We start from the raw sequence: 24,913 nt of genomic DNA, 5'->3' as shown, positions 1-24,913 counted from the left end.
GCTCCAGGAGCTGAGGTCGCTGCTGCCTGTCCCTCGCTGTGCTGGGCAAAGGAGGGAGCCGGCCTGCCCACTGCCCTGCCTCCCTTCCTGCCTCCCGCTGGCTACTCCTCCGGCCACTGCTGGCTTTCCTCACCCCTTCCACTCGGGCACACACCCCGTGGGGACCAGGCTGTGACCTCAGGCTGTGACCACGTCTGTGTGCAGCGGGAGTGGAAGGAGCTGTGTCAGGGCAGGAGGCCATGGCTGTGTGTCCGTGTGTGGGTGTGTGTGTGGTGCTCTGGCTGTGCAGGGAACATCACAGCTGTGAGTGGGTTGGGGTTCTGTGGTGGTGGGGTGTCACTGTAGGCTTGTCTCTGTGTGGCACATTGTGGCTGGGGGCAGGGGAGCTCTGTGTGTGTGTCACCTGCACGTGGCTGGGTATGCTTGTGCAGAGGGTACAAATGACTGTGAATATAGGGGCAGCTCGTGGCCATGAGTGTGCACTGCTGTGGTCTGCAGGGGTGTGCACAGCTGTGTGCTTGTCTGTGTGGCTGCAAGTGTCACTGTAGGTATGTCTTTGAGAGGCATGTCCTGGCTGTGGGTGGCCCCCTTGTACCCTGGGCTCACCCCAGCTAGTCTCTCCACGCTGTGCCCCTCGGGTCAGAGGGTCTGGCCCCTGCTCAGCCAGGATGGAGCCGGCAGCTGTGCTGATGTGCACGTCCTTGACACATGAATAATACATGTGAACATCTCAGTCCTTGGAAATGTTCTTCTCTGGTAGATGGAGAAAAAAATCATTATTTCTACTTTTATGATTCCTGAGACTCCCGAACGGGGCCATAAATATTACACCCAGTTGGTTTTTTTTTTTCCTTTGGACAGACTTAAAAGTCCTTTTTTTCTTAAAGGCTTCTCTCATTAGGGAAGCTTGCTCGAGCAGAGGGGCGAGGAGCCGCTGGTGCCCTGTCTCCACCTCGGCAGGCCTACACAGTGGTCCCTGCCACAGCCCAGGCCCTTCCCAGTAGGCCTCCCCTCTCCTTTAGCTGCCAGGACAGGAGGGCTTCCTCGGACTCCCTTGCTCCCTATTTCTGTTCTTTGCACCTCCTGCCCACATCCCCAGCCCCAAGGGCACCTGCCTGAGTAGCACTCAGCCAGGGAAGCTCTGTAGGCCGTGCCTCTGGGAGCCGAGAGGCTGCCCACCAGCTGTGTGGCCGCGGCGTGCCAGGGCCACCATGCTCCCTGCTCCTGCCTCCAGCTGCAGGCCTGGTCCAGCTGCCCCGGGACCTCTGTGGCAGGGCGGATGGTACTGCCTGTGGGAGGGGGATTGGGACGCCAGCCCCTGGGGCCTGCTGGATGACGATGAGCCATTGACCTCCCCCTGACTCTCTGCAGTGGTGAGAACTCGGCCGTGCTGCACTACGGACACGCCGGGGCCCCCAATGACCGGACCATCCAGGACGGAGACATGTGGTGAGTGAGGCCAGCCCCCGAGCTGCTCCTGCCCCGGCCGTGTTTGTGAACAGTGGGGTCACGGTGGGGCTCAACCTCAAGAGGGACTGACCGGGGCCTCTTGGTCCCATCCTGAGAGGACTGACCACAGTGCGACCCCCGTCCTGCTCTGGGTCCAGACTTCTCTGCCAAGGCTACCAGCCTTCCCAGTGCCTCCTCTCCGGGGCTATGGAAGCACTGAGAGAGGGGGCAGGGGACCTTGTGCTGTGGGGTTGAGGGGTGTCCTTATGGGGCCATGGGACGGGAGGCTTGTCCCCCAGCCCCTGCCCAGGGTGTCCTCTGCACTCAGCGCCCATCACGCCCACAGCTCGGTCTCAGTGCAGGGGCCAGGCACCCAGTCTAGAGTGGGGAAGGCCTCGGGGGGCCTCTCACCCTCTGAAACCTGCTAGCCTCAGCCGCAGGACCCTTGCCATAAGCGACTGTTAGTTCAAGGGGTCGGGGTGGGGCTTGACCCCCAAGGCTGTATGCTGGGCTTTTCTGAGAACGGTTTCATGTGCTCCCAGCTCCTCAGGGAGCCGTGATGGAGCAGACGTGGGCAAGACCCGTGCTTCTGACCCTCCATGGACTTGCCTCTGTTGAAGGGACCCTGCTCACGGAGTCCGGTGTGTAGGGCTCACGCTGGGCACAGGCCCTGCCTTGCTGGGCCACAGCTCCGCTCCTTGGGAAGGCTCTGTATGTGTCACTGACCTGGACCGGCCCCTCCTCACCTGTCCTCTCCACCACCCGGACCTCAGGCGGGGCCAGTGCAGGCTGCTGCAGGGCTACCAAGAGCTGCCGAGAGCCCACAGGGCCGCCCTGACTTGGCCTCCAGACATCTGCTGTGGTCGTGGACCCCCAGACAGGGCGGGGTGTGTGGTGTGCTCACTGTCCCCCGGCTCTTTGGTGCCTTTCCCTCCTGTTGCCGAGGCACCTGAGCAAGGCTCCCACCTGCTTCTGGGCAGTGTCGGCTTCCTCTCGGGTCGCCCGTGTGCCCTGCTAGGGTCAGTCCCCGAGCTGGAGTTCCAGTGATGCCTGCGCACGGCCAGGACCCGGCATCCCGCGGGTGTAACCTAGCCCCGCAGCAGAGTGTGAGGAGCGCCTGCACCCAGGGTCACTGGCCTGCATCCACGGGGGGTGTGAGCTGAGAGATGCCGTGTTCTGAGCCGTCGCTGCCAAGTGTTTTGGAACCCACCCAACCCCAGGGTCCCCTGCCACAGGGCACCCCAAGCACGAGGACTGGCTGCGGTCTGTCCACTCACCCGGGGCCGGTAGCTGGCAGGAGCCCAGCCCAGCCTTCTTGGAGGACACCAAGCCACTTAGTTGCCTCTCTCAGCCTCAGTGTACTTGTCTGGGAATGGAGATAGCACATGCCTCTCAGGACTGCACATGGCGGCAGAAGGGATGTGTCAGGGACACAAATGCTGGCTGAGGTGCCCTCTCCCCAGGGGCCTGGGCAGGGATGGGAGCATGCAGAGGGGCATGCCTGCAGTGGCCACAGAGGCGGGCCAGCAGAACTGCCGCTTACTGTGACCCTCCCAGAGTGTCTAACATCCTTCCTGGCCTGGGGGCCAAGGGCATGCAGCCACCTTGACAGAGCGCTCCCCTGTGCCTGGCACAGGGCCGTCTGTTTACGTGGATTTTCTCCCCCTGACCCCACGAGGTGGGTGTCTCATCTTCCCCTCACCATGTGCGGGCGAGGTCACTGGGACCCGGGAGGGTACCAGGTCCAGGTGCAGAGCTGAGGGATCTGGGGTGGGGCCTGGCTGCCTCAGACTTGGCTCAGCTGGAGCCTAAGGAAAGAGAGGGGAGGGCCCTGCTCTCTGGGCCGTGTTAGAGCCACTGGTGGCCCCAAGGAGAGTCCACGTGGCCTCTTCAGGGACTCTGGACTCCTGTAACCTTTCCTAATGCCCTTTGACTCTGGCCCATTCGGGCTGGGCCAGGGGGACAGGACATGGGAACCCAGTGCCCAGGCAGAGGCGGAGACCCAGCCACACCAGCGGGTCCCTGCTTTCCAGGGGCAGCTGTGGCCAGCTAGAAGGCCCTGCCACGGGGGCCATATGGCCATGAGTGTTTCTCCTCTGAGCTCGGCACACCCCGGAGGAAGTGGCAGCTTCTCCACTCTCCTCTTTATCTGCCCCAAAGAGCGTCCTCACCCCGCGAGAGGCCGGTCCCCGCTGTGTTCCTGGGGTGACCCCTGACGGGCGGGCACGGCTGACTGGGCGCAGCAGGCCTCAGGCGCCCACACGCCCAGCAGCTGTGTCCACGGCCTCCTGGCGGCGCGGCACCTGCATCTCCAGTTGCAGCTTCAGACAACTGATCCAAGGACCCTGCGGATGTTAATGCCGAGCCCAAATGGGGGATTTTATTCTTCTAGTGCTAACTTTGAAATGTAGCCAGTAGAATAATTATGAGTTTATTATAGTCAATTTATTATGCAGCATTTAGAACAACATGTTTTGTTGATTACTGCTACTGCCAGATTGCTGGCGGCGTTTATAATCCATTGTTTTATTGAAATTGATCTGCCAAGCGCCTGCTGAGTTCGGTAAATAATAAATCACTCTGTTATCCCAGCATAAAACCATGATACTTTATTGTAAGGTATGAAACCAAAATAGGAGCATACTGCAGAATTCTTCCTGAAGCCGTGACTGTTTTCTAGGCGCCCGTCAAGGTGGTACACTCTGGGTCTCTGTCCCTTGATGTCAGGTGAAAATGCCCCAGAGATATTTTCACATTTAGTGATGGGGCTGTTTGGGGGCCGGAGCTGGTCCAGGGCAGTCAGTACTGGAGAAGGTGGGGAGTGGGTGCCTTTTGCATCCCTCTCCCCACAGTCCCAGACGTGCCCCACCACACATAGGGAGCCTGAGGGGACGGGGCTGTGTAATGAGCACAGAGGGTCCCCAGTTCAAGTTCCCGAGCCTCTGTTTCTCCGTCAGTCACTGTGGGTAATACAGCCTCTCACCCTGGGAGGGTTCAGCGACAGTAAGTGCCAGGTGCTGAGCGTGGAGCCTGGCACAGCGTGGCCGTCGGTAGGGAAGAGCTGCAGTGTAGTGGCCATTGCCCGAGCCAGCAGGCAGGACCCCCGCCCCACCACCCCCGACCTGTGCTCCGGGCCCCAAGGCCAAGCTTCTGGCAGCTGGTTCCATGACAGAGACTGGAGGTGAGAGCCGCCGGCAGAGCGAGAGCGGGCCTGGTTTATCCACAGGGGGCTCCCGAGTCACGTGGCCTGCCTCTTCTGTGTTTTCAGCCCCAAAACTGTCTGCCTCTGGGTGTGTGCCAGGTGGAGTGTGAGGCTGGCCAGGCCCACCTCCACGCCTGTGTCCTTCCAATACCAGGAGCTTCCCTGGAGCGGGGCTGTGCCACTGTCAGCCTCGGTCATTGCCGTGTAATTGGGGCCTGTGAGTGAGACAGGCTGGTTCTCACTCCACATCAGACTTACCCCCCGGGGCTGAGAAGAGCATTTCGAGGGCCACTCCTCACACCACACCAGCTCCTCGGGCCCCTTCCCGTTTCTCTCAGGCTGGACACTCCCACTCGCTCTGCACGGGTCCCGGGGTGAAGAACCAGACTTCGGTGTGGCTTCAGATCCCTGGGGCCCTCCCCCTCTGCTGGCTCAGAGCCACCAGTCTCCTGTGGGGCCCCTTGGGGCTTTGCTGTTGCCTCTCAGAGCCCTTTCCCACTGTGTCCCTTGGGGTTCCCATGCACCCCATCACCAGGTCACTGTCCTAGAGAAGCCATTAGCTGCTTTTTGTTTTCATTTTTAAGGCAAGAAGGCAGACCTTCTAAAACAGGGTTGCAGAAGTATGGTGCCCTTGCTAATTAGTGCGCTTCGCGTGCTCACCCAAGGAACAGTGTCTAAGGTCATTGGAGGCCCGTCCAGGGGGAGCCCCACAGGACCCCTCCCTACCACACCGGCCCAGACCACATGGTTGTGAGCACAGATGTGCCGGGACTTACCTCCCTGATCACCCCCCCAGCCGAGCCCTCTCCTCCCACAACCACCCTGGGCTTTGGGAGCGCGAGTCCCCAGAGGCTGGTGCGCTGCCCCTGGGCCACCAGGGAGCGCCATCGCCCATGTTTAAGTCCACTGGGAAGCTATGCCCCCAGAGTTGGGCCCATTCTTTGCTGGACTCCAGGTCTGAGGCCAGCCTCACAGCTCTCCTTGCCTCTCCTGGGCCTGCAGGGCAGGCTCGCTCCGGGGTGCAGAGGCAGGGAAGGTCCAGGGTATGCTTCCAGTGGGCTCTGATTTTGAAAACAGCTGGGACACCTCTCCTCACCTACCGCCTCCTCCCTCTCCCACCATCTGATCAGGTGGCGGGGGGAGTGGTTCCTAGAGTAGGGTGCCCTGTGGCCCCTCTCACAACCTTCTGGAACACCAGACTAAGGATGCCCAGGCCTGGGTTGCCTAGCTGCAGGCAGGATGTGGCCGGTGGAGGGCGAGCTGAACCTTCCAGCACTGGCCAGAAGAGGGCAGCGTTGTCTCAGGACGTGTGGGCCGGGCCTCTTCCCCGCTGGGCAGTGGTCTTCTGTGTCCTCCCTGGGGCATGGGAAGGGCACAGCCAGCCCGGTTAGTGGGGAGAGGCCTGTCCCAGCCCCACGCTCAGCAGCCAGCCACTGTCATCTCCCCTCTCCTGCCCTGTCTTGAGACTGGGACCCCTTTTGTCTCTTTGCCCTGATGTTGGTCAGCCTGAAGTCACTTGCTTGAAGGCCTTGCCCTGCTGACCGGCAGAGGTGGGGCCACAGTTGGCCGAAGCCTGACTTCTCTTTGCCCAGAGAAATAAGGCTGCCGCTCCTGCTGTTTTGTCACACCTCTGTGCTGAGTGGCATCAGAGCCCTTCTCCACATGCTGCCCCCGAGGTGCCCCGTCCTGTCTTCCCACAGACGACACAGGCCTGTGAGGGCTCGCGACCGGGGCAGGCTCTTCCCCACCTGGGCACCTTTCTCCTGCGCCAGCACCTTTACCAGCCAACTCCTTCCTACCCTCTCTGGTTAGTTCCTTGTGGATTCCTCAGGTTTGACGTGGACTAGATGTTGGTTTAAACTACTTGGGAAGGAAGGTTGCCCTCTCCATCCTGAACCACGGTGCCTTGGGGAGCAGCCTGCGTCTGCATCACAGACGTTCCGTCCCTGCCCCTGCAGGCTGTGGGGTGCCTGCTGCTCACCCAGGGCCCCTGCAGCCCCCTTGGCATACTGCAGGCCGGGATGCGACGATTCTGCGGCTCCTGGCGGCCACTTGGTCGCATGTCTGCCAGCATCTGCAGACTGCGGCCTCACAGAGGGGCAACCTGGGGGCTCTCCCCAGCTGGCAGAGGGGCCGGGGCAGGGGGCTTCACGCCCCACTTGTCCTGATGCCTCTGTCAGCTTTAGAGCACGAGTGTCACCTCAAGGGCCTGCTCCCTGATGCCGGGCCCAGCCCGGACCCCTCCCCTTGCTGTTTCCTGAGAGGAACACTGGCTTGTCACCAGCCAGCGGTCCTGAGGATCTGATGGTCTTAAGGACATACCCAGTCCTCAGGGCAAGAAAACACACTCAAGAGGGCACAGGCCCCAGCCAGCTGTCTTTCCGGACCAGTGGCCATGGCCTTCACCATTCTGTCCAGTCAGAAGCACCCTTCATGTCGTAACGCAGGACCATGGGCGCAGGTACACCCAGATGATGACCCAACACCCTTCCCATGTGCTTTCCGTCTGTTCTGTTTAATTCATTTACGCCTCCTACCCGCACCCCCTCAGTTGACTTCACAACCCGCAGTTTGAAAAGCGCCAGTCCAGACAGCCTGGGTGCTCGCAGACATCATGGGACACTGCTTACCAAAAAAGTGAAATGAAGCATGTGCTCTGCGCGTGACGCCGACTCACTCCCTCCCCCGCGGAGGCCAGGCCCTGAGGCCCAGCCCTTGCCCCACTATGCTGTGGTGGCAGCAAGCCGTGGATGGGCAGCTGCCATGTCCCACCCACATATTGGGCCAGGTACTGGGTAGTGTCCTTCCTGGGGACTTGGCCCCACACTGGTGCTCTGCTTCTCCCCACATCGTCCATAGAGTGGTGACAGCAGTTCTTTCTGGACGCGCAAGAGGCCCCCAGCTCTTGTCGCCGTGTGCACGGGGATTGCTGGCTCTGGGGCTGGGGTGGGGAGCGCGTATGCCCAGAGGTCTGCTTGGTGAGTCAGCCTGGGGCGCTGAGGGAGCCTCCAGGGTTCCGAGTGATGGCCTTTGACCTGCTGGTCACACCTGGAGCTTGGCACTCCACAGGTCTGGCTGGGAGCAGGCGGGCAGCCCACGTGCCTCGTCTGGAAAGGCTGCCCACTGTGGCACAGGAACAGGCGAGTGACCGGTACACCTTCCTCTCTATTGCATGCTGAGGTCTGCAGGGAAGTAGGAATTTCCTGCTGTTCAGAGATCCCCAGCCTGGGCGGCTTCAGGTTGGGGTCTGAAATGCTCCTGCTCTCGTGCATAGGCCTGTGTGGGCATGCACAGCGTCGGTGTTGGGTGAGAGGTAGCTGAAAGCTAGGCCACAGCTCGGGCGATGAACGCGAAGCTACCGACCAAGTGCATGGTGGCCCTTGTGTAGACTCTGCAGCGTGTCCTCAAAGCTCTTCCCCAGCCTTATATCGCTGGCCCAGCCATCTCCTAGGCCTTCTGCCTGTGGGCTGGCTGGTCCCTGCGGTGGGGCCGAGGGAGTTGAGGGGGTCCTGAGGAGGGTCTGGGTGGGCCGGTGGTGGCAGGTAGCCCGGGCATGAAGCTGCCCATGAGGAGCCAACGGAAGACAGAACCTCCCATCCCAGCCAGAAATAGAAGCAGATGAGCACATGTGAGGAACCAGACGCCAGCGTACTGCTTGGAGATGTGGAATAGCTCCCAGATGTCTTAGATTATGACGCGCACTCTCTCGGCCAAGGATGGCGGGGTCCCTGCTGGTGTCCCCAGGCAGCCGGGGAGGAGAGCTGCTGCGTTCTCGGCGGAGCCAAAGTGTGACCGAATTCTCCGTTGTCAGTTTGCATTCAGAGATGAAGTGGACACAGAGGAGTTGGAGGGAAGTGATTTATAAAAGAGATGGCTTTCATCCCTGGATTCCAGAATGGCTTAAATCTGAATAACTTATGTGTATAGGAACTTGGAGGGGCATTTAAAAAAAAAAGCAGAAAGATAGGGAACTGAGAACACGAAAATAGCCATCAGCCCCGTGCCCGAGAGTCGCCAGGCAGGATGGAGCTGGCCGGCTGGGTGTACACTTCCTTCTCCAGAAAGCGGATGACTTTAAAACGCAAAATACAGCTGAAGTCTTCTAGAATTTGAGTGATGAAGCCAGGCTGGCCGAGGAACTCCAGGCGCCCAGCCTCCCCCGTTCTTTCCGTGTTTCTGAGGAAAGTTTCGAGGACTTGGTCAGGAGTCTCGTCTGCCCTGGGGGAGAGTCTTGTTGTCGCTGCTCTAGAGGACTCCAGCGCTGCGTGTGCTCCTGTGGGCTTCCTGGTTTTTTAAATAGTGCCATTTCTGTTTTTCTTTGAGATCAGCACAGTCCCATAGATCTTCCTGCCCAGGGCTGCTGCAGCTCGCCCTCTGATGTGGTGGCCCCAGGAATCTGTGTCCCCCACGCTCCTGGCTCTGTCCTGTCTGCTCAGGCCATTCCTGGATGTTCTGAATCAACAAACCACAAACCGTTTTCCTTCGTTGCCTCTGAGGAGCCCAAATGAATAGCTCTGCTCCCTACGTGAGACTGGGCCGTGGAACCGTGCAGCTCTGCTGCCCACGCCTGCCTGCACCAGTGGTGGCGTCCCCACTTTAAAGGTGGAAAAACTGAGGCCCTGAAGGCTGAGTGCCAGAGCCAGGCTCTGAGCTGCTGACCCCCCGACTCCGGTTTTTGCTGGACCAGTGTTCAGAGCCTCAGTTTCCCAGCAGTTTAGGGCTAAGATGTGCCTCGCCCTCCCGATAGCTCTGCGGGACTATGACCCGGCAGGGGTAAACTGCAGGCAGCTGTCGGCCCCACACCCTGTTGCATCTGGAGCCTCCTGGGGAGCAGAAGCCTGGGTGTGTCTGCTCTGTTTCGTCGTCCCGGCTCCCACACTGGGCTGGGGCAGGTCACCTCAAGTGAGACCCAGGGCCCCCCCAACGGCCCACCCCAGACAGGTCCCCCAGAGTCTATGACTTTGACCCACTGTGAAGTTCCCCAGCCCTTGGGGGAGAGTCACCTGAGTTGTTATCTGGGGCCTTCTGCACTGTCGACTCTGTTGATGGTGTTTTGCAATCGGAAAAAGACAAGAGATTACAGAGCACCCGGCTCAGGACTTTGGATGCCAGTAAGGCATCCAGCGATCCTGAGCATTCGAATTTTTCCTTTAAAAATCTGTTTCTATGGAGTAGCTGGTGCTGCCTGTCAGGATAGTGGCCTGACTCCTTGCTCCACTCGTAGGGCCAGGGTCCCCCACTCCGTTGTGCGGGATAGGGGCCCCCAAAGGCAGGTGCACAGCAGCTTCTGGAATGTTTGTTGAGTGGCTGTGGTTACCATTAGAGTTGGGGTTTGGATGAGAAGCCCTTGTGTGGAAGGCGTGGCTCTGCCCCGGCTCAGATTTGCGGCTGTAGACTGTGCCCCACGGGGAGCTGGCACCATCAGAGGGCAGCCTCTGCCGCCTCAGCTCCACCTGGCTCTGTGGTCCCCTGGCCCTGAAGACGCAGCAGCAGCCTGGGGCTGGACCCACATCCCTCAGCCAGTTTTGTCACCATGAGCGCCGTGGCTTGGCCATGACCCCGTGACGGGGCTGGGTGCTGGGGAGTTCCTGCTCTGTGCCTGTTGGCGAGCAGCCTGCTGGGGTGCTCGGTGTGTGCACCCCACTCCTCTCATTCGGAGTCCCTGTGGCGTGGGAGACCCAGTGGGAGCCAGCAGCCCCTTACACATCCTGTCTCATCCCACTGTGGAGGGCGCGTGGGGTGGGATGCTTTCCTGCCGCGATGAGCGAGGGCCCCGAGGGCACGGTCAAGCAGCAGGGGTGTGGGAGCACAGCCGGCCCACTCCTCCCGCCCCGGGGCCCTGTCACGGAGTGTCCAGAGGGCAGGCTCGGCGGGGCCGTTCTCCTGACTCAGCAGGCCTGCCCGTCTGTCCCAGCACTCTCCTGCCTCTGTGGGCTCATGGCTCCTGGCTCCAGGCTGCCTCTGTCACCACTCTCCACTCCCTGCGTCTGTGCCTGCTGCTCCCTGCTCTGCCGCCTGGGGATGCTGGGGCACCAGGCGGCCCCCGAGGGGGTGTGCAGCTGGCTGGCCCGGGGAAAGCCCCGCTGGACGTGAGGCTGTCCTCTGCCTGCTCCCCGCCCTGCCCTCAGGCCCTGGCAGAGCACGTCTGTCCCACCCCAGCAGGGAGAGGGGCGCTTCCCTCTGGCCAAGGGGACCCCAGAGCTGGAGCAGAGCCGTCGGTTGGGTTTTCACTCTGACACTGGGGCTTGCGAGAGGCGGGTGGTGTGGCTCAACCCCGGTTCCCTGTCCGGGGGGTTTGTCTGTCCCCTGTGCAGCTCCCGTGAGCATCGCCTTGCGGGCTGCAGCCGGGCCCCGTGCTGGGCGCAGGGCAGCCCTGGAGGGGCTCACGTGGAGGCCAGGGGGCGGACGGGGGCAGGGGACATCTCCTCCCCTCCTCGTTCTCGGTGAGGACCCACAGCCGGGCCTTCAGAGGCCGGGTCAGTGGAGGCTGTGGAGGGCCGGGGATGTGTGCAGGGTCAGCCCGACTCCCCCCAGCCTTCCCTGCTCTGGGGTCAGAGGTCTCCCGGGAGGGCCTGAGGTTCCTTTGCTGCTCGAGCACCGTGAGGAGACACTGGATGGGGGGCCCCAAAGTGCTGCCTGCTCTGGTCACTGGTCACAAGAAGGCTCGGGCTCAGCACCCTGCCCTGTCCAGGGCTGAGCAGGCCACCCGTGAGCCCCGAGCAGGTGGGGGGAGTTGGGGGCTGTGTCCCCGAGTGCCACACTGGCCTCATGCTTTCCTCTCCCCACAGCCTGTTCGACATGGGCAGCGAGTACTACTGCTTCTCTTCTGACATCACGTGCTCCTTCCCCGCCAACGGCAAGTTCACCGCAGACCAGAAGGCCATCTACGAGGCGGTGCTGCGCAGCTGCCGCGCTGTCATGAGCGCCATGAAGCCAGGTGCGGGCGGGGCGGGGCCCGCGGGGAGGGCCGCCAGGCGCGGAATGCGAGGTGGCAGGGCGCCTCTGAGAAGCGGGTCCTGCCCTCTGTGACCTGAATCTTTGTCTCCCTCACACGCTTGGCCAGTAAGACCCTGGATGGTGTCGGGTCCCCAGGGTCACTCTTAGGAAACGGGACTGACCACCAAGCGGGGACAGAGCTGGGAATCACCCTACGTCCTCTCTGACCTGCTCCACCTGCACATCCCCCTGCCCACACTGGCCACTGGGATGTCAGCGTGTCCCTTGCTGTGTCCCGAAGCAGAGTCCACTCCGAGGAGGGCTCGCCAGCTCGGGACCTGGGCGTCTGGTGGACGTGGAGCACCCTCCTGTTCAGGGCTGGTGGCTGCAGCTGGGTTTGGCAGGGCCGAGTGTCTCTCCAGGGTTTGGGGAATGGTGAGCAGAGGCCTTGGGGTCATTTGAGGACCTGGTGTGACAGCCTTGAAGTTGGGACTTTGAGTTCAGACTGAAATCAGGGAGACTGTGGCATCAGGTTTACAGCCCTCCATGGAGTCTTTATTTGAAAAAAGAAAAAGAAAAAAAGATCCCAAGCTCCCGAATTGTCAAAGCCCCGAGAGGTGGCCTCCTGTGGGCCCGGGACCTGGTGGCTCAGGCCCCTGCGGCCCCCCAGCCAGTTGCTGGGATGAGTTGCAGCCATGGCTGCCGGCCAGGGGCTGTTTTTGAGGGGTCCTCAGCAGCTGTCGCTTTCAGAGGAGGCAAACTGTGAGCAGGGCTTTCCGGGTGGCCCCCTGTCCAGCCCTGAGAGCCCCAGCCCAGCACCCTCAGCTGTCCAGCGGGAACAGAGCTTGGTGACCGGATGAGTCCCAGGCCGGGGAACTCAGATACGCCCCAAAAGGAAGGACAGCCTGAAAGTGGAGCTCCCAGTGGCGTGACGGTGTTGGTGGGATCTGCCTGGTTTATCAGCTGTGGAAGGAAACAGCATCCTGTGCTTCTTGTTAAACAGCAGCAGCCTCCTCGAAGCGTTAGTACGGGAAACCTCCAGGACAGCTTGTTGCTGAGGACAGAGCAGTGCAGGATGGGGTGGCCAGCGGCCCCTTTGTGTAGAAGAAAAGGGGGCAGTGAGAACGGGGATGCATGCGCACAGGGGGAGGTGCAAGGAGGGAGCTGGACGACGGGCTGCGGGCGTGGGAGGAGGGAGAGCGCTCACAGGAGCCTTTATCCCTTCTGACCTGTGCGCTGTGAGACCCGGCCTGGTGGCCTGGTGAAGCGGTCACCCCAGCAGGCTGTGCCTGCCCCTCCTCTCCTTACACCCTTTCTTCCCCCAGGGAGACGAGGTTTTGCTCAGTTTTGAATAACGTTGGTCATTTAGATGATGGGTATTTCAGAGGCTGCAAAGGGCTTTGGCTGGCAAAGGGGGTTGTGTCCTCCCGAGGAGAGCCCTCCGCTGGCTCTCCCCCTCCCGCTCCCACCCTTGTGCCACTCTGCAGCTGCGCCCGGGCGGGCAGTGTCGTGTAGGTTGAGCAAACCATGTTACCTTTCCCTTCGGTGGACTCCTCGCCCGTGTGCGGACAGTTGTGAAATAGATGTCTAGGAGGTCCAGGCCCCAGATGGAAGGGGCTGGTGCTCCCCGCTTCCCATTGCAGAACCGGTGGGAGCCGAGCTCCGCTGCCTGTGAGGGCTGGGAGGGGCCGAGCCCACCCTGGTCTCCGTGACCCCTGTGTATCCATGCCCCATGGTGGGTCCCTGCAAGAGGGGGGAGTGGGCCTGCTTGGAGCCAAGCTTGCCACTGGGCCACCATAGAGGGGGCCGGAGGGCTGTCTACTGCACTCCACACTGGGGATGACGGAGCAGGCAGAGGGAGGCCCGGGCGTGGCCAGCGGTGAGGAGGGAAGGTTGGGGGGATGTTGGGCAGATGGAGCTTTGGAAGGACAGTGGCTCCCCGGGGCTCTTTCTCACCTCTGAGCTCCAGGCTTCAAGCCCTGGCCAGCCCCACCTGCCCACCCACCCCAAGGAAAGCCTGCTGGGGTCAGGCAGGACCTGGGTGGGTGGCATCTCCCCAGCTGGTGTCCTGGCCAGATCAGTTGGCCAACAAAACCACCCCACTTCTGCCCAGAAAGTGGCCAGGCCCACAGGCAAGTCCCCAGGGCCCCACATCCCGGCACTCGCCCTGTCCCCCCGGTCCCATGGGGCAGCCTGGCTACACCACTCTTGGGGCAGGCACAAGGCCTCAGGCCCAGCCAGACTGGGCTCAGCTGAGCTGGTCTTTGCAGACTGTATGGGGTGGTCCTCCCAGCCCACAGTGGGGCACAGGCTGGGCCTGCACTGGGGCCTCGAGGTTCCCTTGTGTGGGGGATGGAGCACATTCCCCACGGTACCCGCCACCTCTACCGCCCATACTTCGAGATTGTGACACGCCGACAGTTCCCGAGGGCCGAGCCTGACTCCACAGAACTGCCCTCAGATGGGGGCAGGTCGCCTACCCCCAGCAGCGAGGAGGCCGCAGCCGGGTCAGCCCCATGCCCTGTCCTGGCGGAAATACCCCTGGTTTGTGGGTTCAGCTCCTGGGCCAAGACAAACTCCCACTGAGACTGCACGGCTGCTTCCTGCGACCGTGCAGGGAAGAGTAAATAAAGACAGCCGGGTCACAGCAAGATGCCCAGAGCAGAGCAGAGAGGGGTGGTCGGAGTACACTGGATCCTGGAGTGCGGCCCAGGGGTTGAGGAAGGCAGGCCCTGGCCCCCGGTCCTGGGGTCAGAGAGGTAGTGTCCTCATGGTCACTCCGAGACAGCTGGGGAAGGAGGGCTGAGGTCACTCACAGGGGCCGCAGGAGGGTGGGCAGGGCCAGGCCAGGCAGCCGTGGCACCTGGGAGAATGCCCCCTGCGCCGGCCCCAGGGAAGCGGCCTGGATGCCATGGCTGGGTGGAATCGAAGCTCTCCGTAGCTTCTGAGTCAGGGCGGGCGGCCCACCCCGTGCAGACCACCCTGTCTCCATGGGCACCAGCGAGTGTGCCGATGGGCCCCCGGCCCTCATGAGGGGAGGAAACGCTGTGGGGAGGGCTGGGGTGAGCCCGGCAGGGGCAGCCCTAGAGACGAGTGTCTGAGCTGGCTGCTGCACAGGGCCATTTTGCGGACTGGTCCCTCCAGCCACCATGGAGCACTGAGGTCACCTGTAAGCACCCTGGCCCCTTACACCCTCCCATTTCCCAGCACCCAAAGCATCTCCCTTCCCCTCCTTGCTCACCTGCCCACTCGGGTCTCCCCCCAGTGCTGCAGGGCCCCACCCTTCTGGGCCCCCTCCCCACCAGGCCCCCACATAGGTGGCGCAGACTGCAGTTCGGTTCTAGGGGCCCCGCTCCTCATGGTCTGTAAAAGCAGTGGTCTCAGTCTATGTGGAGGACCCCTCTGACATTCCGTGCACAGCCCGTGTGGCTCTCGCCTCTGCCCCTGGTGTCAGGATCCCGGCCACTGCGGGGGTCGCCACTATGAAGTCAGAAGGAGGGGCTCTGGGTGGTGGGAGGTGCCTCTGTCCCCAGAGTGGACAAGACAGCAGGAGAAGATGCTGTTAGAGCCGCCAGGTGACCCGATGGGAGAAGGGCACCAGGAGCTGTGCTGGCTCACGTGACCCACCATGTGGCCCCTGTGGCTTGTGCTGGGGATGCCATGCCGGCTCTGGCTCCCTCCTGGGCAGGGACTGGACTTCCCTCAGGCCTCTCCCTAGAGGCGATGCGAACACAGGGGTCCAGCAGACAGAGGTGCAGGGCCACCCAGACCGTGGACCGCCCTCTGGGGCAGGAGCCAGAAGAGGGAAGACTGTCCTTGGTGAGGGCCCATGTCACCCCGCTGGCCTGAGAGGCCCCCATGCTGGCCATGGGATGGTGGGCGAGTTCCCGCCCTCCCTGGCCTCCTTTACGCCCTCAGGGCTCTCTGCCAGGGTGTCGAAGCGGGGGTGGGGGTCGGGGGGTGGGACCACGCGGAGACTGCGCAAGGCAGCTGCGCTCGGCTCAGCGTCGCGGCGCCTGCAGCCCAGGCCACGCGGCCCCCTGGCCTTCCGCAGGGTTAGTGGGTCCCCAGAGGTCCTGGCAGCAGACAGGGGTCTGCAGTGGTGAGGGCTGGAGGCCCTCAGCCCTGCGCCAGCTCGGCCTGCTAGGCAGCTCCCTGCAGCCTGTGTGCCTGCCCTGGGACCCCAGCCCTGAGCCTCCCTCCTGCACCCCCAGGGCCTGGCGCACACATCTTCCCCCGAGGGCCGTTGTCTTCGGATGAAGTGAGCTCTTTGTCTGGAAGTGGCTGTGCGGATGTAGCTTGAGGGGCCCTCTGCTGCCTTCCTGGCTCGGCTCAGGGCCTCGGAGACCCCAGGGCTGTCTCACTCCGGGCAGGAAGCCCCAGGCTGTGATGGATGCCGCTTTGGCTCCGAGGAGCTGGCCCAAGCAGCAGGCCCAGTGGCTCCTGGCCCATCAGGAGATGTGTGGCCCGAGGGGGACCAGGTAGGCACAGAAGATCAGCCGGTGACCTGGGGGTGCTCTGCACACATGCTGGGGCCTGAGCGCCCCGGGCTTTGGCCCTCTGAGCCCGTGGGCAGGTGGTGGGGTGCAGACCCAGAGGCTGCTCTGCCTCCCTGGGGTCAGAGTGCACGGAGGAGCAGGGTCGAGGTCACCCCCAATTCCAGGCCCGTGCCGTGGGGAAGGCTGGGGTTCCTGCTCAGGGCACAGGCCTGCCGCCTCAGGGCTCAGAGGCTGTGTCCAGCCGGGGCTGTGCCAGTGGTGTGCTGCGCTCTGGCAGTACAGAAAGGGGCAGTCAGGGAGGGCTTCCTGGAGAAAGCCCCAACATAGACCCATGGGAGGAATGGGGTGAGTCTGGGAAGGTGAGGCCTTGGAGGGGTGGTCCCAACTCAGGGAACAGCAGATGGAAGGCACAGGGGAGTGCCAGCACTCAGGGCCGTTGGCCTGGGAGTGGGTGAGGGATGAGGCTGCAGAGGAGAGCCAGGCGAGGATCTCGAGGCTCTGTCTTCGGCACAGGGCCTGGCCCAGTCTGACCTGTGTTCTAAAGAGCCGGTCCTGGTATTCGACCTGCAGGATGCTGTACAGAAGGAGGCATTGCAAGGGCTGAGGAGGAACCTGAGCAGGAGTCCATGAGAGGTGGGGACCCACGAAGGGTCAAGGTTCAGGAGATGTTTCGGGGAAGAGGGGACAAGATTCGGTGCTCCCTGGAGGCGGGAGGGAGGCAGGGCAGGTGACGCCCTGTTTCTGCAGTGTGATCCCCTCTGTGCGTCCCCAGTACGAGCAGTGCCTTCTGGCTGGGTCGTGTGGGCTCCGAGGTGCCGGGGCTGTGGGGGGAGGGCAGCCCGGGAGTCAGGCCATGGGCTGCCCCCACCGTGGGCTGGGCCTGGGCGGGTGGGGGGCCCTCTGGCGTGTGCCCGCCCCGCAGCCTAGCCCAAGGGCAGTAACCTCCACACACTTCAGGGGCCTCTGCCCTGCCTGTGGGTGTCGTAACCACCATCCGGGCCAGACGCTGGGGCCAAGTTGCTGGAGGTTTAATCACTGTCACAACCCTAACCACACACAGGCAGAAACTCCCACTCCCGGCCAAGAGGGCTGTGTGCAAGGCCTTCCCCGAGGGCGTGCAGGCAAGCAAGACTCGAGGCGCCGCGGGGACCGCCTGGGCCCGCGCGTCCGGCCCCCACGAGGGGCCGTGAGGACAGGAGAGGAGCCGAGCTGCCAGCACGGAGCATGATTTATACCTGACTCCCACCCGAGGCCGAGGCCGGGCCGGGCCGGGCCCGCGGCCCCACTGTGGAAGTTAGCCCGGTTTGGAGTCAGGCTGCTTCCTGGGGCTCTGTTTTGGCAACCGGAAAAGGCCCTGCCCGAGAGAAATGGGGTTGCACTGGGGTTGTGGCGTCAGCCACCACACAGGACACCCTTCCTCAGCCCCTGGGGCCAGGCCGTCTGATGGGAGCCCAGTTTACAGAGCTGCTTGGGGGGTTCTTTTAGGGGAGCCTCTGGGCAGGAGCAGAGCCTAGGAACGAGGGAGCACTTGCTGTGCCAGGCCCCGGGGTGCCCAGGGGAGGCAGCAGCTCCTCGGATGGGGAGACACAAGCAGCAAGTAGGCAGACCCATCTAGGAGACAAGGTACAAGGAGAAAGGTGCATGGAGAGAAATAGTCATGACAGCGGGGAGAGCGGTAGGGAAGGTCTCTCCAGGGGGGGCCGACTTATACTGAGCCCCTGGGGGGAGGAGTCGCAGGCCCACCACTCTGCAGTCAGTCAGCAGAGTGATGCAGAGAGTCTTCAGTGTGCTTCTGGAACAGAGGGCCCTGGTCTGGGGAGGGCGAGCTGGGGTGGTGGGTCTTAGAGGAAACGGGGGGGGGCCGGAGGCTGAGGCAGCCTTGACTTGTGCCCCAGGAACACAGTGGACATGAAGAGTTGAACCCAGGGTCTGGCTGGCCTGACAATGATGGATGAATAGTGGCTAATGACAGACTTGGGGAGGATACTGACCCATTCCACTGGTAGATTACAGAGCCTCTGCGGCCAGCTTTCTAGGGCCAGTGTGGTGGCCCTGTTGGACAGAGAAGGCATCTGAGGCTCACAGAGGTCAGGGCTTACCCAGGTCACACAGCAGGTAAGCAGCTGAGCAGGGTTTGGACCCAGGTCTCCATTTCAGGATGCTAGACCATCAGAGAAAAGCCGTCCACCCTTGAGGCTTGGGCTCTCCCTTCATGCTGTCATGGTCACAGCCAGACTCCGGACCCCAGGACGCCACCCCTACCTCAGCGCCTCGTGGACCGAGGCAGGCAGGACGGAGCTGGACTCTAAGGAGGCCCTCTGTCTCTTGGGACAGGTCTGGGCGTCCTTCACCCTTGGCCTCCCTGCACTTTGGGCCATGGTCTGGCCACTGCCCTGTGAACTGGCCAGGGTGCAGCCTCACCACTTGCTCAGGGCCTAGATCCTGAGGAGGTTGGATCAGCCCCGTGCCTCCAGCCAGCCCAAGACCCCAACTGTGGGGCCTTTGTCTGGTGGGGAAGGGGCCCCCACGTGGGGGACTGGTGCCCAGCGAGAGTGTCTGGGAGGCAATGGCCCAGAGTGGGCTCTCGTCTCTCTCTACCCCCTGAGCCCATCGTTTGCCCTCTGCCAGTCACAAAGGTTCAGAGCCCTGAGCCCAGACCCTGGTGGCCCAGCCCTCACCAGCACAGGGTCCAGAGAGGCCCCTCGCAGTGCAGAATCCCTCCAGTGCTCCCATCCTGCGGCAGCGATCGTCCAAGATGGGGGATATGTAGAGCAGGGCATGGTGGGGAGGCCCCTTGAGAGCCAGGTTGCTCCCCACGTGGAGGGGGCCGCAGGGACCAGTGCTGGCCACCCGCTCTGGCCAGAGCACTGCACAGGGATGCAGGCCTCCACCCTGTCCACCTGGCCCTGCGTGTCCTGGAGCTGCAGGCCTCGGCCAGCACGTGGCCTGCCCCAGACTCGGCCCTCATGGGTTGGGGCAGGGAGCTTCGCTGGCCTGGTCCTTGTCTGGTGCTTAGGCTGAGCGCCCAGGGCCCTTGGGCGAGGCTGAAGGTGGGGACTCCATGGAGCCCTTCACCAGGGCTTGCCCTGGTGAAGACCGAGGCTCATGACGGCGGCTGTGCCATTGCCGTAAGCTGCCCCCCAGGGCCTCCCAGGAGGCCAGACAGGGCCGAGTCCCTGAGCCCCAGAAAGCCTGTGCACCCGAAAACTCAGTGCCTGGGGATGCTATCCACGATGACCTTTGCCCCAGAAACATGGGGCAAAGATGAGTGTGATGAGCAGCCTGGGCTTGGCCGGCTAGGCTGCCATGGAGACGGTCAGCCGGCGCTGGGAACAGGCGGGGCCGCAGACCCTGCCAGCCAGCCCATGAGGCTGTGCCAGCTGCACCTTCACCCCAGAAACCTTTGCTCCCCACAGCTGCTCTGAGCGTGGTTCAGCCCCATTCTGGGGTGTGCAAGGATGCGTCCCTCCCACAGCCCCAGGCTTCCCCCTGGCCCCACAGCCTGGGGCTCTGAGGCAGCGTTGGGGCCCGAGCCTTGGTCTGGGGCTCACTGAGGCCGCCCCACATCCGCTGTTGGGGACATACGCTCTCTCTTCCTGATGCCCAGGGGCCTTGCTGGGCTCCCTTGGCCCCAGAAGCACACTGGCCGAGCGTGGACACAGCGTGGGCTGGGGAGTAGACCTGGGCTGGGCCCCTGGCCATGGGTGACAAGAGCCTATCCGAGGGCACAATGGAGAGAGAGAGGGGAAGGGTCTCAGGGTCCAGAGCAGTGGCTGGGGAAGTCCCGCATGGAGGGCCGCCCCAGGCCACACCACCCCTGCCCCTCACCTCTCAGGCCCTCCCACCTCAGCCAATGAGAGGGCTTCATGTGTTCCCGAACCTTGCTCTGGGGGACCCTGGCCAGGCTGTCAGTCTCCACAGCTCATTGCAGCCTCCTCCTGAGCCGCAGGTGTCTGGTGGCCGGACATGCACCGCCTGGCCAACCGCATCCACCTGGAGGAGCTGGTCCGCATCGGCGTCCTGAGCGGCAGCGTCGACGCCATGGCCCAGGCCCACTTGGGAGCTGTATTCATGCCTCACGGGCTCGGCCACTTCCTGGGCATTGACGTGCACGACGTGGGAGGCTACCCCGAGGTCAGAGTGGACTAGGCAGCGCAAGTGGCCTGCCCGCGGAGTGCTGCGGGGCCTGGCCCTGCCCAGGGCAGGGAGGGGCTGGGTGTCGTGGGACGGGCAGCACGAGGAGGGACGGAGTGCCGGCAAGGCCCGCTGCCCCTCCTGCCCTTCACCCATTGGTTGGTCCTGGCCCGGCCTGCTGCCGTGGTGTCCCCACCCTAAGGACCCTGGTGAAGGCAGGGGTGTTTGTGTGAGCTGCCTCCACTGGTGGCCGCCTCTCCGGGACCTGGCGCGAGATGGGTGTGCTCTGCACGGTGAGCCCTGGGCTGTGCGCTGCCTGTAGTGCCTGCCCTGAAGGGTGGTGGATGGTCAGTGTGCAATGCGTGGGGTCCCTGCAGGGCAGCGGGAGCCCCAAAGCTGGGTCTTAGTGATGGGGCTGGCACTGCACCTGTCATGTCTTCCTGCCGTGGGTGTTCTTCAGAGGGGGTGATGAGGCTTCACCAGCTGGTGGCTGGCCCTGGTCCCTCCTGGGACCAGCTGAGCCCAGCGCCCCCACAAGCCCAGCAGCAGACACCCGCCCCTGCGCCTCCCTGGTGTGGCCAGCACGCGCCCGTGGCCTTGTCACCAGCGCTCTAGGCACCCTGGGCAGGGGAGGAGGCTCGTGTGGGCGGCTCCAGGCTAGGCTTTCCCTTCCCCCTCCTGCCCACTGATCCTTGAGAGGACCACCCAGAGGGTGCTCACAGCCTTCGGGAGGCACTGCTGGGCAGGTGGCTGCAGCCTCTCCAGGCCGCGGGTGGGGATAAGCCGGGCCCTGGCCCGGGCCGGGTGCCCATGGTGCAGGGGGCTGATTATGCAATCGGTGCACGCCCTGGGGCCCTCCAGCCACTTAGCCAAGACTAGGCTTGGCCTGTTGGCTACAGGGTATTTTGAAAGCACTAAGAACGATTTTTGGGGGGAAAAAATTGCTCAAGAGAAGCATTATTATTCAATTATTTTTTCCTCAAGTGTAAACAGTTAAATTTAGAGAAACAAAGTCAGTTTTAATTTCCTAATTTCTCTCCATCACACTGTGCACAGGGAGCCAAGAGCAGGCCCTTCCAGACATTGTTAACTGGGGTCGGTATTCATTAGTGCCAGAGCGCTTTTTTTCCACCGGAGAAAATTGGCAGCAAACTGTTTTCATCTTTTCCAGTAAGCAGCCCTTTGTGCTCACAGAGTCTATTCTTCTGACAGATAAACATTGTGGAAAAAATATGGCTTTTCCTATAAAAGTCATTTGTTTTATTTCAGGCCTAGAGACACATCTGGGTCTCCTCTGCTGAGAGCCCAGTAAAAGTTGAGGCCACGTCCAGCTCTCTGCCCAGGCAGAGCCGGCATGGACCCAGCAGGGCTGAAGTCCTGGGCCAGAGGGGCTAGGGGCTCGGCCTCTCCCCTCCATGGGGTCTGCTCTCAGGCCCCATCCTTCTCCAGCCCTGCTCTGCCATTTTGGGGGCCCATGGGGCAGACTGCTGAGAGCTAATGCACTGAAGGGGTCATGGTCAGCGGGCTGGGGCAGGCGTGTCCTCCCATGCCCCCGGGATCCCTCCCATTCTCCCCTCACCCTCTGGTTTGAGTGGGGGTCCTGAAATTTTCTGGAGGGCAGCCTGTCTCTGAACAAGCTTGAGCACACCACCCCTCCCTCTACACGCCCGTGGGACAGCTTGGCGTGGGAGGGGGAACAGAGAACAACAGGGCCTCCACCAGGGCCCTGGCTTTGACAGCCTTGGAGTGGAGAGAAGGGGATAGGCACTTAGCGGGTAGAAGGTAAGGGACAGGGAGGGGGTGCCCAGGCACAGACTTCAGATGGCCGGAGTGGGAATGTCTGGGAGCAGAAACCTGGACTCCAGCTCTGACAGGCGGCTTCTGGGAGGAGCCAGGCCCCTGCCTCGCCCACAGGCACCTCTCACCTGAGCACAGGGACCGTCCTTCCAGACCAGGCCCTAACGCGTCCCCTGCCCTCCTGCCTAGCTCCTCCAGGCACAAAGTGTTGTGGAGCCGGGTACCACACCAGACAGGTGTCTGTGCCCACAGTATGACCCAGCAGAGGTAACAGTGCCCTGGTGACCCTCATCACCTCCATCCCAGTCTGGCTCACACCAGGTCAGGGTCCTCTGTGTGCCCCGCTGTCCCCGCCCTGACAGAGTCGCGGTCGCCGCCTTCCCGCCGGTGCCCAGCCGTGGAGGCTGAGCCAGCCTGTTTCTGGTTACCTTACATGAACCACTAATTGAAGTCTGATGTTCTTGGCCCCTAAACAGTCAGAAATGACAGCTCCATCTCCACAGCTGAGCTTCCAGGGAAGAGGCGCGAGTGGGCAGGGCGAGCCCAGAAAGCTTGCTTGCTGCCCTTCGCTCACAGGCCTTGGCCAGGGGCCACATGGGTGCCTCAGGGGCCTGGGGAAGGCAAGGAAATTTCTGCAAGTGTCCTAAGCATCAGCTGGCCCAGGCAGCTCGGCTATGTCTGTGTGAGTGGACAGGCCTGGGCCGGGTGTGCGCTGGGGGAGGGGAGTGCCTCTGCAGGGAGCAGCTGCCGCTGCCACTCACCCTCCTCAGGGCTGGGAGCCGTTCCCCCCAGGGCTCAGCTGGAGGGCCCAGAGCGTGGGCAAGGCACGGGACACAGCACTTGGCCACACCCCCAGGCCATGCACACGGGGTGCGGGGTGCACGTGCATTTGTGCGCATATGCCCCGGAGCTGGTGCTGGCACGCCCATCCTGATGACAGCACCTGTCCCTCCTCCTGGAAGGCCACATGGAAAACCTGGGACTTGGCCTGGGGGAGCCCGGCCCGGCACTTCTGAGGCCAATTTCCACTTAAGCTGCCTGGAAGAGAAGACGCAGCCCGGGAGGCTCACAGCCTCCTTAAGAGCTTTTTTGGCTTCCCAGGTTTGGCTTCTGCCGTCCTCCTGGCAGGAAAGGCCTGGGTGAGGGCAGCCGGACCCCCAGCCAGCCCCATGGGCCAGCAGGGGCAGCCTGCCCTGGTGGTGCACAGGGGTGTCCACAGGGCTTCTGCAGGCAGCTCTGAGGGTAACAAGCGGCAGGCACACTCAAAATCTGGGGGGCTGGGCAGAGAGTAGAAGGTCTCATCTAAAGAGCTTGTGGCACAGCACAGCAACGGTGAGTGGGCTGGGGCCCCCCACGGTCACAAAGCCTCCCCTGCAGCTCCAGAGAGGCCCCCCGGGGCTGGAGCCAGCCCTCCCGTGCGAAGGCCCACGTGGCAGAGGAGGGCTTCGCGGTGTGTTTTTTTGTGCCCATCTGCCTCCCGCTGAGGCAGTGACCCTGGGCTGGAGTTGACACCCTCCTTGGTCCGTGCCAGCCTGGGAGCCGTCAGTGGGGTCCTCCTCGCCTCTCCTCTCCCCACAGGGCGTGGAGCGCATCGACGAGCCGGGCCTGCGGAGCCTGCGTACCGCTCGGCACCTGGAGCCAGGCATGGTGCTCACCGTGGAGCCGGGCATCTACTTCATCGACCACCTCCTGGACGAGGCCCTGGCTGACCCGGCCCGCGCCTGCTTCTTTAACCCTGAGGTCCTGCAGCGCTTCCGTGGTTTCGGTGGGGTGAGTGCCCATGGGCCCCGCATCCTTGCTTGTAGAATGCCCACCGCCCTGCACCCCACTGCTGCCTGTCACTTCTTGGTCGCAGGACAGGAGCCCTAGCGGGAGGAGGGACAATTTTGATTTCCGTATGTGAGAAGGACCTGGCCTGTCTTTTCTCATGGTCTGTCACGAGACAGGACAGGTGCCTGACCTCTCAACAGAAGAGACATGGATTCGTCATAACCCCTGCCCACTCCAGGGGCTCCCATCCACCTGGCAAGGTGCAAGGGACAAGGACAGGGTGGGCAGGTGGCACGAGCAGATGGCCTCATGGGAGGAGCCTTCCTCTCAGCAGTCACCCACAGAGGCCTTGAGGCCAGCCCCTTCTGTCACGGGCTGTATTGACCCCTCATTAGAAGGACTCCTCCCACCCAGGGGAGGGGCTCAGCCTGGAGCTTTCCGGTCTGACCCTCTAATCCAGCACATAAGGCCAGTTCAGAAATAATGAGTGTCTGTTGGCCTGACCCAGGTCCGCATCGAGGAGGACGTCGTGGTGACCAACAGTGGCATGGAGTTGCTGACCTGTGTGCCCCGCACGGTGGAGGAAATCGAAGCATGCATGGCAGGCCATGACAAGGCCTTTACTCCCTTCTCTGGACCAAAGTAGAGCCAGGCGGGAGTGCCCAGTGTGACCGGCAGCCTGCCTCGCAACCTTTTTTATTAAGCTTCTGCAAGATCACACCCTTAATCTGTTACGCTGCTTTTAACGTGCTGATTGAAAATAATCCTGTTCTTTAGTAGCAACTAAAATGTGTCTTGCTGTCATTTGTATTCTTCTGCTCAGGAAAGATACAGTTCCAGTGTTTTCTCTCAAAAATCAATATGCAGAATGGAATCTGCAATAAAAGATTTCCTAAAATGGGCCTTTGTGCACGGCTCCCTCTCTGTTCTTTATCCCTTTGCAGATGTGCACTGCACGCTTAGCCCCAGAAATGGACCTGCAGAGGTCCCGGCACTCGGGCACAGTGGAACCGTCCTACAGCAGCCTCTGCACTGATAAGAGGCCTTTTTGATACGGTTACTGCCTCCAAGCGAGAGTTCTGAGGGGCAGCGTTACGCAGCACTTAAGGCGCAGTTATTTAAAAGT

At 62.4% G+C, this 24,913-nt stretch overlaps 1 protein-coding gene across 5 annotated transcripts in view; it reads left to right on the top strand.

Moving 5' to 3' along the window:
* PEPD (peptidase D) overlaps positions 1–24,689 on the top strand; it is a 117,729-nt gene extending 93,040 nt beyond the window's left edge. For 4 of the 5 annotated variants that reach the window (XM_058529101.1, XM_058529098.1, XM_058529099.1 and 1 more), the window contains 5 exons: positions 1,372–1,449; positions 11,440–11,588; positions 20,036–20,220; positions 23,596–23,787; positions 24,296–24,689. In XM_058529101.1, the coding sequence (XP_058385084.1) occupies positions 1,372–1,449; positions 11,440–11,588; positions 20,036–20,220; positions 23,596–23,787; positions 24,296–24,433 (742 nt within the window). In that variant the 3' untranslated portion in view covers positions 24,434–24,689. The remainder of the gene's footprint in view (positions 1–1,371; positions 1,450–11,439; positions 11,589–20,035; positions 20,221–23,595; positions 23,788–24,295) is intronic. The other variant, XR_009216675.1, reaches the window with a different exon arrangement.
* The last annotated feature ends 224 nt before the right edge of the window (positions 24,690–24,913 follow it).

Source organism: Diceros bicornis, chromosome 34 (assembly GCF_020826845.1).
Source record: "Diceros bicornis minor isolate mBicDic1 chromosome 34, mDicBic1.mat.cur, whole genome shotgun sequence".
NCBI classification, from domain to species: domain Eukaryota; kingdom Metazoa; phylum Chordata; class Mammalia; order Perissodactyla; family Rhinocerotidae; genus Diceros; species Diceros bicornis.
Note: the sequence above shows the minus strand (reverse complement) of the source record. Positions and strands in the feature narration are given on the sequence as shown.